Source organism: Nycticebus coucang, chromosome 3, assembly GCF_027406575.1.
Source record: "Nycticebus coucang isolate mNycCou1 chromosome 3, mNycCou1.pri, whole genome shotgun sequence".
NCBI classification, from domain to species: domain Eukaryota; kingdom Metazoa; phylum Chordata; class Mammalia; order Primates; family Lorisidae; genus Nycticebus; species Nycticebus coucang.
In genome coordinates, this window is record NC_069782.1 from 38,965,428 (window position 1) to 38,978,872 (window position 13,445).

At 36.4% G+C, this 13,445-nt stretch overlaps 1 protein-coding gene across 3 annotated transcripts in view; it reads right to left on the reverse strand.

Moving 5' to 3' along the window:
• TMTC2 (transmembrane O-mannosyltransferase targeting cadherins 2) overlaps nucleotides 1-13,445 on the reverse strand; it is a 474,733-nt gene that overhangs the window by 171,328 nt on the left and 289,960 nt on the right. For all 3 annotated transcript variants that reach the window (XM_053585171.1, XM_053585173.1, XM_053585172.1), the window contains exons 5-6: nucleotides 2,167-2,252; nucleotides 1,254-1,438 (exon numbers count right to left, since the gene is read on the reverse strand). In XM_053585171.1, coding sequence (XP_053441146.1) covers nucleotides 1,254-1,438; nucleotides 2,167-2,252 — 271 coding nt within the window. The remainder of the gene's footprint in view (nucleotides 1-1,253; nucleotides 1,439-2,166; nucleotides 2,253-13,445) is intronic.

Here is a 13,445-nt window from a genome sequence, read left to right on the forward strand (position 1 = left end):
TCCATTAAAGAAGAAGGGGAAAGGGGAGAGGGAGGGAAAAGGGGAGAGGGAGGGGAGGGGAGGGGAGGAGAGAGGATGGGTGGAGGGAGGGTAATTGGCAGGACCACACCTATGGTGCAGCTTACAAGGGTACTGTGAAACTTACTAAATGTAGAATATAAATGTCTTAACACAATAACTAAGAAAATGCCATGATGGCTATGTTAACCAGTTTGATGAGAGTATTTCAAATGGTATATAAAACCAGCACATTGTACCCCATGACTACATTAATGTACACAGCCATGATTTAATTAAAAAAAGAAAAAATAATACAATAAGCAAAATGTGCTACAGTTAACCTTAAATTATAACTTTAAAAAAAAAGTGTCTAGAATGAGCCAAATTTTTTTCAATAATAAAAGACTTTTAACACTCAAAAAAATTTTTTTAAATCATATTTGGAAGTTATTCATAATTATGAATAGGATAAGTCCCTGGTAGGATCTGAATAAAATACCTACTAATAAATTTCTGACCACACAGATTTACTGAAGTTATTAGATGCAATTACTTTAAAAGCTGTGTCTTTGTATTTCAGTTTTAAAGTATTGTGAAAGGGTTTAAGAGTTAAAAGGACAGAGAGGGCAACAGAACTAGGAACGCATGCAAGCATGCTTCCTGCAGAGAAAGGCTGGCTCCCATCCTCACTTCTACCACAATGTCCTCTTTACACCACGTTTCCTTTCCCCTCTATTAAATAACAAAACAAAATTTCATTTTATCATATAATAATTTTAGAGAGAATTAAGAGAAATAAGAAAAATTAGCATCACATTGCTTTCTTAATACTTAAAGTACAAACAATATTATTTTTAAAAAATATTAAACACTGGGTATAAGATATTCTAGAAACTGTGTCTTGGATCATTAAAGAAAAAGTGAGCACATAAACTTGAGAAACATTTCATGTTATCTCTCTTTCTTGGCTAGTCACAATTTATACTGACATATTATAACTGCTCTGAGAAACTCAGGAAAAAAATTTATTACATTTTTATTTAGCAGAGTTCTTCTTTTCCCCAAACAAATTTGATCACAAAACTCTTTTAATGTGAGCACATGTTAGTTTCTCAAAGGACAGTAGTTTAATGTGTACATATGTTAGTTTTTTTGTAAAGACAGCAGGGCCCTGCAAGACTGTGGGTTAAACATTGAGACTTGGTGAGAACATGTGGATGGGGTGGGAGAGGACAGACAGATGTTGGCCTGACCTCATAACGTCCCTGCTCATGGTAGAGTTTCCCCAGGTTGTAAAGGCAGCTGGTAACAGAGCTCTTGTGTGCGTGAGGGTCCTTCAGGTTTTCATCGGGGATTTCAGAGCACTTCAGGAACGTACGTCGGGCTTCTTCTGTCTTTCCTTGGTTCATAAGAATAATGCCGGTGTTCAAATATGCAGCTGAGGGAAGGAGAAGTGTGAGAAGATGATAGAGACTTCTGATGAAACAAAATTATCTTTCCTTCAGTTTAGTTTCTACAGATTATTTCTTATTCAAAAGACCCTCAAATTTTTATAGGATCAATAATCATAATGGGAACTGTAGCATCAGTGCAAAATATAAAAAACAAGTCTCTGCCCTCAGTGATAGGGTCCACCTGCCCAGGTAAAACTAACCTGCCCAGGAAGGATCCCTTTCCTAGGAAGCATGTCCCTCCCAGGAAATAGTAAATGAACCAATCCCTATTTTCCTGACCCCTTTTTGCACCCAACTGCCCAGGTAGAAATCCCTATCTGCTATGACCCATGTGTGGAATTCCTTTTCTGATGTCACTCCACCTGCACCCAGCTGGAATAAAGGCCATGTTGACCACACACAACTGGGACTTTGTTTTCCTTTCTTGTTGAGCTCCAGAATAATCTTTCATACTTGGGTCCGTAACGTCTCATCAAAGAATTCCAATAATTGTGAGCTCTAGTTTAGTAAAAGTTACAGCTACCATAATTTTTTAAATGATCAAGGACATCCAAATATGAAATTAAAAGAGATATGTGTTAGAAGCTCATAATTTAAGTAGCAAGTGTTCAGAAACAGAAGCACTGAATGGGTTCTCTATAAAGCTGACAATCACAGGGATAATTTTCAAGAACAGAAAGAGGTATAAAAAAACAATCTGAATATTACTTACATGCAAGAGTAGGCCTACTTGCAATGGCCAATTTGTAATAATGGAGTGCTTCGGCAAACCTGCTGTTCTCTTGTAGAAGTAGCCCTCTACATGAAGAAAACAGAAATTTGGAGACGGAACTGTATTACCACATATAAAACCACAAATTTTTATTTTATATTCCAAAAATAAAAATGGTTAACAGCACAAAAAAACTGCTAACCTGATATAAAAATAAATTCTCACAAGGAATTTGATTCCTTGGAAATGATTCCTCATGGGAGAAAATACTGGAATAGGTATCAGATGCATTTAGGCTACATTAAAAAGGATTAAGCAGTATTTTCAAAAAGCTTTTTACCACCAGTGACAACATTCTCCTTTTTCTAGCTATCTTTTCTCTCCCACTAGAATTACTAACCACCTGCATTTCTTCTTGGAGCACGCATAGTTTCTAAGCACTTCAGAAAACTTGTGTCAGGCAGGCAGTGATGTAGGGAAACAGGAGAGGACTCTCACTAGCTGTGTTGCCTGGGAAATACGGGTCTAGATGGCCCCCAAAGGCAAAAGGTAGTCTGGGTCAATAGCACAAGACATCTGTCAGATGTCTTAAAAGAATAAAGAAAAAAGACCGAAGCTATCAATATTGTTATTTCCTTGATATCCCGATTTAACCAAAAAAGCTTGAATTTCAGAACATGGTACAAGTTTCAGTTCACTGTTCTGAAAAACATCTTTCTCTGCAGAACCCCAAGACTCCATGGGTCTCCCTAGGAGGCTCCTTTGGTAGTAGCTGCAGTTTTCCAGGCTCCACCCTCATGACCTAAATGAAAATCACTTTATAATAATGTCTATGAAAATGAGGTGTCGGGGAACAGAACAAAGTTCAAAAAGCTCTCAGAGGGCTTTCTGGCCAATCCCCAAGCCCTTGTAATCAGTAAGTATCTTACAGACATTTTTCACATCTGCTGAGCTGCTGTTATCACCTCAAATTGCAGATTTAACTTGGCAGCTGCCGAGGCCTTTCAAAGGCTGATATAATGGAGATCACAGAAAAGAGAAAGCCACTGATAAAAATGTATTTTGTGGAGTATCTTTTAAAATATTCAGCTTATAATTTAATGAGCATCTTGAGAAAATCTTTGAACTCAAAACTCATTTGTGTCATTAGCATGTATTAACATTATTTTTTTTCTTTTTTTTTTTATTAGTATTAGATCATAGCTGTGTACATTAATGTGATCATGGGGCACCATGCACTGGTCACTTGAATAAAGATTCCTAAACACATTTGATCATTTTCATATATATAAATATACATTTAGTTCATATTAGATTTTTTGACTGACAATTAATTTGGTCATGAAAATTATATGCTGTGCGGAGTGGCGCCTGTGGCTCAGTGGGTAAGGCGCTGGCCCCATATACCAAGGTTAGCCGGTTCCAATCCAGCCTCGGCTGAACTGCAACCAAGAAATAGCCGGGCGTTGTGGCGGGCGCCTGTAGTCCCAGCTACTCGGGAGTCTGAGGCAAGAGAATCGCCTGGGCCCCAGAGTTGGAGGTTGCTGTGAGCTGTGTGATGCCACGGCACTCTACCGAGGGCCATAAAGTGAAACTCTATCTCTACAAAAAAAAAAAGAAAAAGAAAATTATATGCTGTGCTATTCAATGTACTTTTCAGTTGCTGAGAACAAGAAAAAATAAAGCTTCCTACAGTAGTCAAGTGTCTGTGAAATGGTCAGTCATATTTAAAAGTGGATTTTAAAAAAACCCATTTTTCAAAGGGAAACATTCTTTTAAACGATAATTTTATTGATGTAACACTCTCTGATTAACTGTATTCATGTATTATCTAATTTCTAAAGCTTGTCTAGGACCTTAATTGTCTTTATTATTTTCATTTCAAATTCAAATAAAGAAATGTTTCTCATTGGATACAAAGTAAAAGGCATAGTATGAGAAACAGCATCGAGACATTTAATTCTATTTTTCCAGCTTCTTTAAAAATTGAAATTCTTCAGTTAGCTTCCATTTGTCTGTCCATTTGATTTCCTTTTACAGCTTCCTTTCTCTTAAGACCAAAAAACTGTTCATGTATCTCTTAAATACAGGGTAAGAGAATACACCTACAATCTTTACTGATGACTACATCCACCTCTAACTACCCTACTTAAACTGGTTTTCTTCCATTCGAACTCAGATTTCCTTCAAGAATGGTCTATAGTACGTACATACGTTCAATGTCTCAGATCCCATTTACCCCTAAATTCAGTTTACGCCCTATTCCCAGAATTCTCCCAAAATGTCCTATCAAATTTCTACTAGTTATCAACCCCCCAAAACAGTGCATTTAAGTCAACAGCCTACTCATCTATCATCCTTAAGATTACTGAATTAAAATCTTTCCTTCCTGAAAATCTATTTCCCTGTCTTCTGGGAGACCAAACAGCATCTCCCAGGCGTCTTCCATTCTTGAGACCACCCTAGTCAGAATAAAAAAGAAACTGCCTCTTCATTCATACAGTTCTTTAAAAAGTTGGTGTTTCAAAGGATCTCGTCTGTGTCTCTTCTCTTGATAAATATAGTCTCTGTCTGACATCCTGCATAAATGTATACACGGACTGTTCTCAATTCTGAAGTAATGATCTTTCTCCTGACATCCAGATCTGCTTTCAATAGCTGATTGAACCACATCAGAAGTTCATTGGAATTTCAAAGTCAACACACCCCAAAATTGAAAACAATTATCTCTCAACTAAAAAGAAATGAAAGAAAAGAAATAGAAGAAAAACAACTCTTTCATAATTAACATCATTCACTCCAGTTAGGTAAAATCAGAAACCAGATCATGGCTCTTGTTTACGGATCCTCATAAATCTATGTTTTGTGAAGTCTCCAAAGCTCACCAGTTCTTATTTTCTAAAGCTCTTTGTTTACTCTGCCCCTCAAGGTTTATCTTCAGGACTGCAGCAGAGCTCTTTTATCTTTTTTGTCACCCGAGTAACTGAAATAGCCCACTAATTAGTCTCCACATATTTGCATTTCTAAAGGGCAAATACGCCATTAGGCTGGATGGGATGAGCTATAGGGAATGAGTACATGTCTGACAATGTGCCTACAGCTCATAAACCTTGAAAAGTGATGTACTCAGTCTTACGGGCTCCCCAGTGCTCATGATACACTATATTCCTGTCATTTTCCAATTCAAAAAATAGATAAAGAGGAAAAAAATTATAAATTGTACAATAACCACATATAGACAAGCCTGTCCTGCCTGTCTTACTTTTAGCAGGGTCCTATTACACACAGCCACACAACAGGCAATTTTCCAGGATTATATCTAACATAGCTCTTTGAATTAGAATATCATCCTCTACAAATCATCTGAATAATGTTATAGCAATGCAGTGAGTCCAAGTCAGATGGCTATCGTGACTGATTTCTCATGGGCTCAGGATTTAATTGAGCAGTAACTATGCCCTGCTATGGATCTGTACATGTGAGCTGGACAGATGCACTCGCTGACAGATGTGCATTCTACTGGGGGACACAAGTAAGAAAGCAAATGACATGGAAAATTATAACACTAGAGGACAGGGGACCAACACGGCCCAGCCCAGGGATGAACAAGGAAAGGTCCACGGAGTCAGGATGACATTGGCAGAGGCCTGAAAATAGTCAGCAGTAAAAAGTAGTATCATCAGCTCCACTTCAGGAAGAGAGAGAAAAGAATTAATCAACTAACTCTAGTTTTTATGGTTAATAAGAGGCAAAGCCAGAATTGAAAGTTTCTCTGAAACTAAATGCCATGCTCTTTCAGAAAGAAATAAGGAAAGTGATAAAATAATTCAATTCTATGTACATATGTACTTGGCTATGTTTTTTGCTCTAAAGCTCACCAGATTTTGCATAATATTAACTTGCATTGATATGCTGAAAGGAAATCGATATTTTGGAAGTTAGTGAAGATAGATAAGTAAGAATCATTTGGGTCAATTCTAGCACCATCATGACCAGGTTTCTGGTATGACTGTCTTCCACATCAACAAAATACATTGTTTTTTTACTAAAGATATGATAGAAGGATAGAAATCCTTCCCGTTGCAATAGTTACGATAATAAGAGCAGCTAAACTTATTCAGCACTTACAGTGTGTGAAATACTTTAAGCATGTCAATTTATTACTCAATAATAATTTAAGATAGGTTATTACTTGCTCCACTTTGCAGATGACAAATCTTGGCTAAGAAAAAGTTAGGTGATGTACTAAAGGTTACACAATTAATAAGAAGTATGTTGAAATGCAAGCCTGGACGTGTGGTTATAAACAAAGACCTGCACTTTAACAGATCATTTATACAAAAGGCTTTTCCATGACTGTTAAAAATAACAGCATACTTTACATGCCGATAATGTCAAAATTTTCTGGTTTCTTCTATGCACATTAAGAATGAGAACACATCTCCATATGCAATCAAACCAGAATCTAATTAGAATAATTTTATCTGTATTAGATGAAGTTGCCTTAAAATTAAGAAAACTGGGCCCTTTATTAATCTGAAGAAATTGAAAACAATGTAACTGATCTCTAATTTATAAATGGTAGGGTCAATTTTACATATTTACATATAAGTGAATATATTATAGTATTTTTTTAAGAATATTTTTCTTCTGATTTCACTTTAATGATTATTTTTCAGAGCAACAGTCCCTGAATTAAACAGCCAGTGATGAATATAAATCAGAGAAAGAAAAAGAATGTTTCAGTCAAGGAAAGAAAATAATCTGTATATAAAAACTACCACTCATTTTAACACCTAAATTCTAGAAATTTTACATCAGGAAAAAGTAACGAAATGTTCTCCCTTAAATCCTTTTAGGCTTTTTTTTCCCGATTTTGATTATACATTTTGGGATTGACCATTTTATGTGTAGAATCTTCTCCCTGTGAAAGTTCTTCCCATTTTATCCCCAATGCCCCAACCATCCTGCCTTTGTCTAAAATACCTTTTTTTAAAATCACAACAATCTAGACAGTTGATTAATGAAAACCAGGCAACCCCAAGATAACAGTGAATTGGACAGGGCTGAGCACAATCATTAAATGTAAAGAGGCATACAGGTCCCTAGCTGCTTCTGAACATTGACAGAGACAGAAGGAACATTTATTTAGCACCATGGCTCTGAACCAGGGGTAACTCCCCTCCTCCCCCCACCCCCAAAAGGGATATTTGGCCATGTCTGGAGACGGTTAATGTCATAATTGAGGGGGATGTGACAGGAACCTTAGTGGGCAGAGGTCAGGGATGCTGTTAAACATCATGTAAGGCACAGAATACCCTTCCTCAACAAAGAATAATCCAGCCCAAAATGTCAACAGTGCTGAAGTTGAGAACTAGAATTTCATATCAACTAACTACAGTTATTTTTTCAAAAAAATTAAGGTCTTCATATCCCTTCCAATCACGCACATAAACTATACAAAGGAAACAATATGAGAAAGCAAATTAAATGGATTAAATTACTTTCCCCAAAATAGCATCTATCATTTCTACTGACTGCTTTCACAAAATAATTCTAAAAATTCAATAGAAAAAACACGTCCCTTCTCACTGCTGTCAATACTGCTGAGCAAATTATCAGTGCCTCTATGTTAGTATATGAAACAGGTCTTTATGGAACTGTTAAAACATCTGAATTATTAAATGAAGTGGCCTCCTGCCCCTTGTTCTAACAAAAGTCTTTAAAATGGTTGGAATGTGAGACATCCACCACATGTTGGTATAAATAAAGTAGATCAGGAGACAAAATGTACACGTCTTAAGACTACATATCACTCCAACAGAGTTGATACACACATAAAATGCAAGGAACCAGAATCCTGCTTACAGATAGCCATGTACCTTTGAAACTAGGAAAATACTAAGGGGTTGAAAGCTTCTTATTTATTTCTTTAAAGCATAATTTGTGGTATTGCTATAACATTGACAATGGCATTACCCAAATAATGAATAAACAGTGTTTGAATGAACTGTCACATGGTGAAGAAAAACAAGAAAATAGTCTTAATACTCTATAAAAGTATAAAGTTATTTACCCTGCTCTGGAAGACGTACTTAAGGAGGGGGAGGTCCTCCCTTACTCCTTTTTTTTGGCCAACTGTAAGGTAGAAGAGTCCTGTGCTGAGGACTGAAGAGGGAAATCTCAAGTAAGCCAGAAAACTGAGCCACTCATGAAATTGTCCAAACTCCTAGCATCTACACACCTCTAGATTTCCTACGTATAAATACAACTGTTATTTTGGATTTCTTATTGCTTACCAACCAAACTTCTCAACAACCAAAATATATATAATACCATATGCATTATGTATGTTTTTTCAACTATATATAGATTGAAATAGGTAATAACAGAGTTTTCATAGAGATTTTAAAGAGAACATCATTTAATTATATTGGAAAGAAGGTAAAGTATGAGTGGTCTGGTTTTGAGTGATAACCACACGAGGCAACTGCCAAGTATAAAACTCAGATTTTAAAACCCTGAATTAAAACTATATAATTTAAGAGTATAATGGGTGTAGTGCATGAAATTGGAACTGTTAAGCTCCTAGACATGTGAGTGATCAGAATTATTACCCTTTTCCCAAAAGAATAATGACAGTAGTAGGGGTTTTTGGTTAAATCATACTTAAATACTAGAAAAGGGGAAACCCGCTTGACTAGAAATAGGCAGGATTTTCATCTCATGAAAATAATTTACTGAGATAATAAATGATTAAATCTGAGATACCAGAGACAAAGCTGTATTTTCTGCTCTCATAGGTGGCACTTACGACATCCTGGCATAACAGACTTTATAGTTGAAGGCCAATAGTATTCTCTTTACTCACCTTTTCTCTCAAATTCCTGCCCTCTATTTCCCTCCCTTTATTTTTCTTTAATTAAACTACTTTAAATAATGATAAAAATGACATTTTTTACTGCTTTGAGGAGAAAAGCAGTCATAGAGAATGTAAATGATTAACTTTTTATTTAAAACTTAAACTCATTATAGTAATACTTAACACACTGGCTACAAGAGGATAATTTAATTGGATACTTTACTGCTAAGTTATTAGAGCTGATTTTCACACACCACCCATAGTATGAAAAATTTTTAAATGGCCTCTTCTCGAAAAGGTTAAATTCCACTGGGAAGGTTATGGGTAAGTTGTTTACCTGCTCTGCACTCTCACTGCGTGAGCAAAGAAGGAAAAAAAAAGGAGATGGGGAGGAAAACCACCACCACGTCACATGAACTAGACAGACGAGGGCACAAGATTCTATCACATAGCTCCCTAAAGCTGAAACCTGTTTCAGAGCACATTACTTCTAAGTGTCACAGCACTGCCAAGCCAACTTCAGAAAATACAGTTAAGCCTCCTCTCTGGTATCTTCATATGACATAGACTTATTTATTCCTTCTCAGTTGAATTTTGTTCAGCCTTTGAAAATTGAATAAACAACAATAATACCATCCTATCTTATGAAGATATATTTCTTATTCTAACTTGTCAGATGTGAAGTATCAGGCATCTGAACAAAATAACCTTTATATTTCAAATACATCTCCCAAAACCTTATCAATTAACATTGAAAAGAACAAGTTTTAAAAATAATTTTCATATTTCTTCCTTAGGATCTAAAGAAAGAAATGTATCCTCGCTATAGTATCATATCTCTAAAATATAGTATCGTATCTCTAAAATATTTAAATCTCGATTAAATGTCATATTCACTACAAAGGTGCTTCTTCTGACACAGAGTTTGGACTATGACAGGTAACTAAGACCTTTTATCCCATATTAGTCCATTTCTACTCTGTGACAGATTCTAATCATGATTCTTTATTATCTTATGTAATTCTCACAATGAACCTGTTAAGGTATCATCCCCATTTTAAAATGAGGAATTCAGATATCAGAACAGTTAAGCAACTTAAAACTATATAGCTAATTATTGTTTGATTGGGATTCACAAAATTACATGACTTATTAATATATGTATAAAATTTACTTGATACCTCTCTTCTGAATATATAATTAACACTATATTTTTCTTTAGATACTGAAATAGGTGTGAACATATTTTCTTAGTTAAAAAATAATACTCAAGGCTGGGCACAGGGGCTCATGCCTGTAATCCTAGCACTTTGGGAGGCCAAGGTGGGTGGATTGGTTAAGCTCAGGAGTTCGAGACCAGCCTGAGCAAGAGCAAGACCCTGTCTCTAAAAATAGCTAGGCGTGGTGGGCACCTGTAGTCCCAGCTACTTGGGCAGTAGAGGCAAGAGAATCAATTGAGCCTAAGAGTTTTAGGTTGCTGTGAGCCATGATGGTATGGTACTCTACCAAGGGCAGCAAAGTGAGACTCTACCTTAAAAAAAAAAAAAAAAAGAATAACACTAATACTCAAGCCAGGCACAGTGGTCACTCCTATAATCCTAGCACTCTGGCAGACCTAGATGGGAAGATTGCTTGAGGCTAGGAGTTTGAGATCAGTCTGAACAAAAAAGAAAGACCCTGTCTCTACTAAAAATAGAACAAAATAGCAGGAGTCATGGTGGGTACCTGTAGTCTCAGGTACTTGGGAGGCTGCAACAGGATTGCTTGAACCTAGGAGTCTGAGTGGCAGCGAGCTGGGCTAATGCCATGGTACTCTAGCCTGGACAAAAGAATGAGACATGTTTTTGCCATCTTAATAGCAGCTTCCTTCTGCCAGCAGTGAAGAAGCCTGGAGATGAAATCACGAAAGGCATTTTCCACAGCTAGCCGAGAAAATAATTTTTCTTGTAAGATAGGTCCAAAGCCTGGAAGATATGATAATCACTTTGTGAAAGGTGACCACTGTAGATGACAGTGAGTTTTCCAAGGCTATCATTAGTAATTTCAGCAGTGTTTGTGTGACTGCGTTGTCTTGCAAGGGATTGGCCTGTCTCTACTGACCATTCTCGGCTTCTTAATCACAAGCATCATCATGTGGTCCATTTGGTTGTAGGAGAAATAGACTGTGATTGACTGACCAGGTTTCAGGAAACTGTAGTGGATAATACCAGTGCTAGACCAGTAAAAAAACACCATTATGCTTTTTGATGAATATTCAATTATGGACCCTGTTTCAGCACATCAGCTTTACCCAACCATTGTGCCAAATACTTGCAACTATTATTTTTCATCGCACATAATAATACGTGTAGAAATGGTTTGCCTTTGGGTCATGACAACAAAGAAAGGCAAGCTTCCATACAATGTTTCTTCTGATGCTCATTTAATTCACACAGAACCCATCTATCTAGCTTTTTTTACCCTGCTGATTTTATTCACATGGTCCAATATTGCTGGAATAGTTAACGTCAAACTTTGCTGCTAATTCACTCATGGATTTGATTCCATTAGCTTTCACTCATTATCCACCTTAATCCCTGGTTGCCCACAGGGCTCATTTTCAAGATTAAAGTCACCAGAACAGAACTTCTCCAACCATTGATGTACTAATGTATTCTTTAGCCACTTCCTTCCCAAGCACTTTATTGATATTTCAAGCTCTCTGGGCTGCCTGGTTTCCCCAAAGGAAGTCATATTCAAAAACAGCACATATTTTTGGCTCATCCATGGGTTTACAAAAACTGCTTTACCAAAAAGCTTTTTTTGAAAGATAATCACAAGCCAAAACGTGCATTTAAATGAATGAGGATATACCTTCATTAAAAACAAAGAATCAAAGTAAAAAATCAGAAATAATAACTGTCAAACTTAATACTTAAGAAAACTGGACATTTCTTACTTAATAATCTCATATTTTACCAAGAAATGCCTCATAACCAATACACTTTTAAAGGAGATTTCTTGAGTTACTCTTGTGCCCTGGATTCTCGTCTTCATGGAAATGTTTGCCAGTAAGTGTAGGCAGATCTCTACAAAGGCATAGCCAAGGAACATTTAGAAATAGAATAAAATTAACAACTAACCAACTCTTTCGTTTTATTATTATATAATTACATCAAGTTTCTAGGCATCATTTTATTTAATCCTTCCCTAATAAAACGAACATAACCCAATTTTGTAGTTGAGGAATAAAGGATTAAGCAATTTGCCTGAAGTCAGTCACAGGACCAATGAACAGACTACTTGAAGCCAAGTCTGTTTAAGGCCAAAGCCCATGTACTGAAGTATTTCACTCGGCTGCCTCGAAGGTGCGTGGGTGCCAGAGAATTTAATTTTCAGAAAAGGAAAATTTTCCTTCTTCCTCATTTCCCTCCCCATGAAAACAAAAATTGTTCTAAAATATAAGCCTCTCTATTTTTTTTTTTTTTCTTTTTTGGAATCACGGTCAAATCTCTTTCAACTATTTCCTTCATCCTCTAAGGCAGTGGTTCTCAACCTGTCAGTTGCAGCCCACAGGAACTGTATTAAAGAGTTGCGGCCTTAGGGAGGTTGAGAACCACTGCTCTAAGGGAATTCTGTGTTTTAATACAAATGAAATTAAGACCTGAAAAACATCTAACACTAAGTAAAAGCATTAACTGTCTATGATTCAACTTTAAACCTATTCTTACCTAATGATTTTCTACATATGTTTTACTCATTACAGGGGCTATGCAACAGGAATGTCTCATCATTACGATGTCTTGGAGGAGACTCACTTGGGTTGGATGGTGGGCCATGCTGCAGAGGAAATTTCTAAACTGGGATATAGGCAGAGACCAAGCCTTGGCCTGCTCAGTAAAATGCAATATAATTAGATTGATATATTTCTTCATGAATTCAAAATATATTTTGAAAATAGCATTATAGCAGTATGTGTGTACACATAATAACTAGTAGAAAAGATAAACTATTTAAAAAGCAGTAACAAAGCTGGTTCGAGGATACTGTAACACAGTATAATGTGCTATTGAAATCTGCAGCAAGAAAACCTAACTTAACCAGTTTCTTCAGGTAGAGAGAAAAAAGAAACCCCTAACATTTGTGAATTCCACAGGAATCAACACACACACAAAAATATTACAAATAAAAGCTTCAGGGCCTGATTTCATCACAGATATAGTTATAATTTGAGTTAGAGATGTCCCCGTGGGCTCACGGTGATTTAGTAGAATGTATTCACTTTAAACACAAATGTTCAACAAAGTGGGTGTTTTCCTTGTCCCTTAACAGCAGTGCTCTAACCAAAGTCTGCTGTTAAAGCAATAAATTATGAAAGGGGAAAAGGTATCATGTACCTTACAGACCAGCTGGGATAGGTGTTAGGTTAACTTCAGAA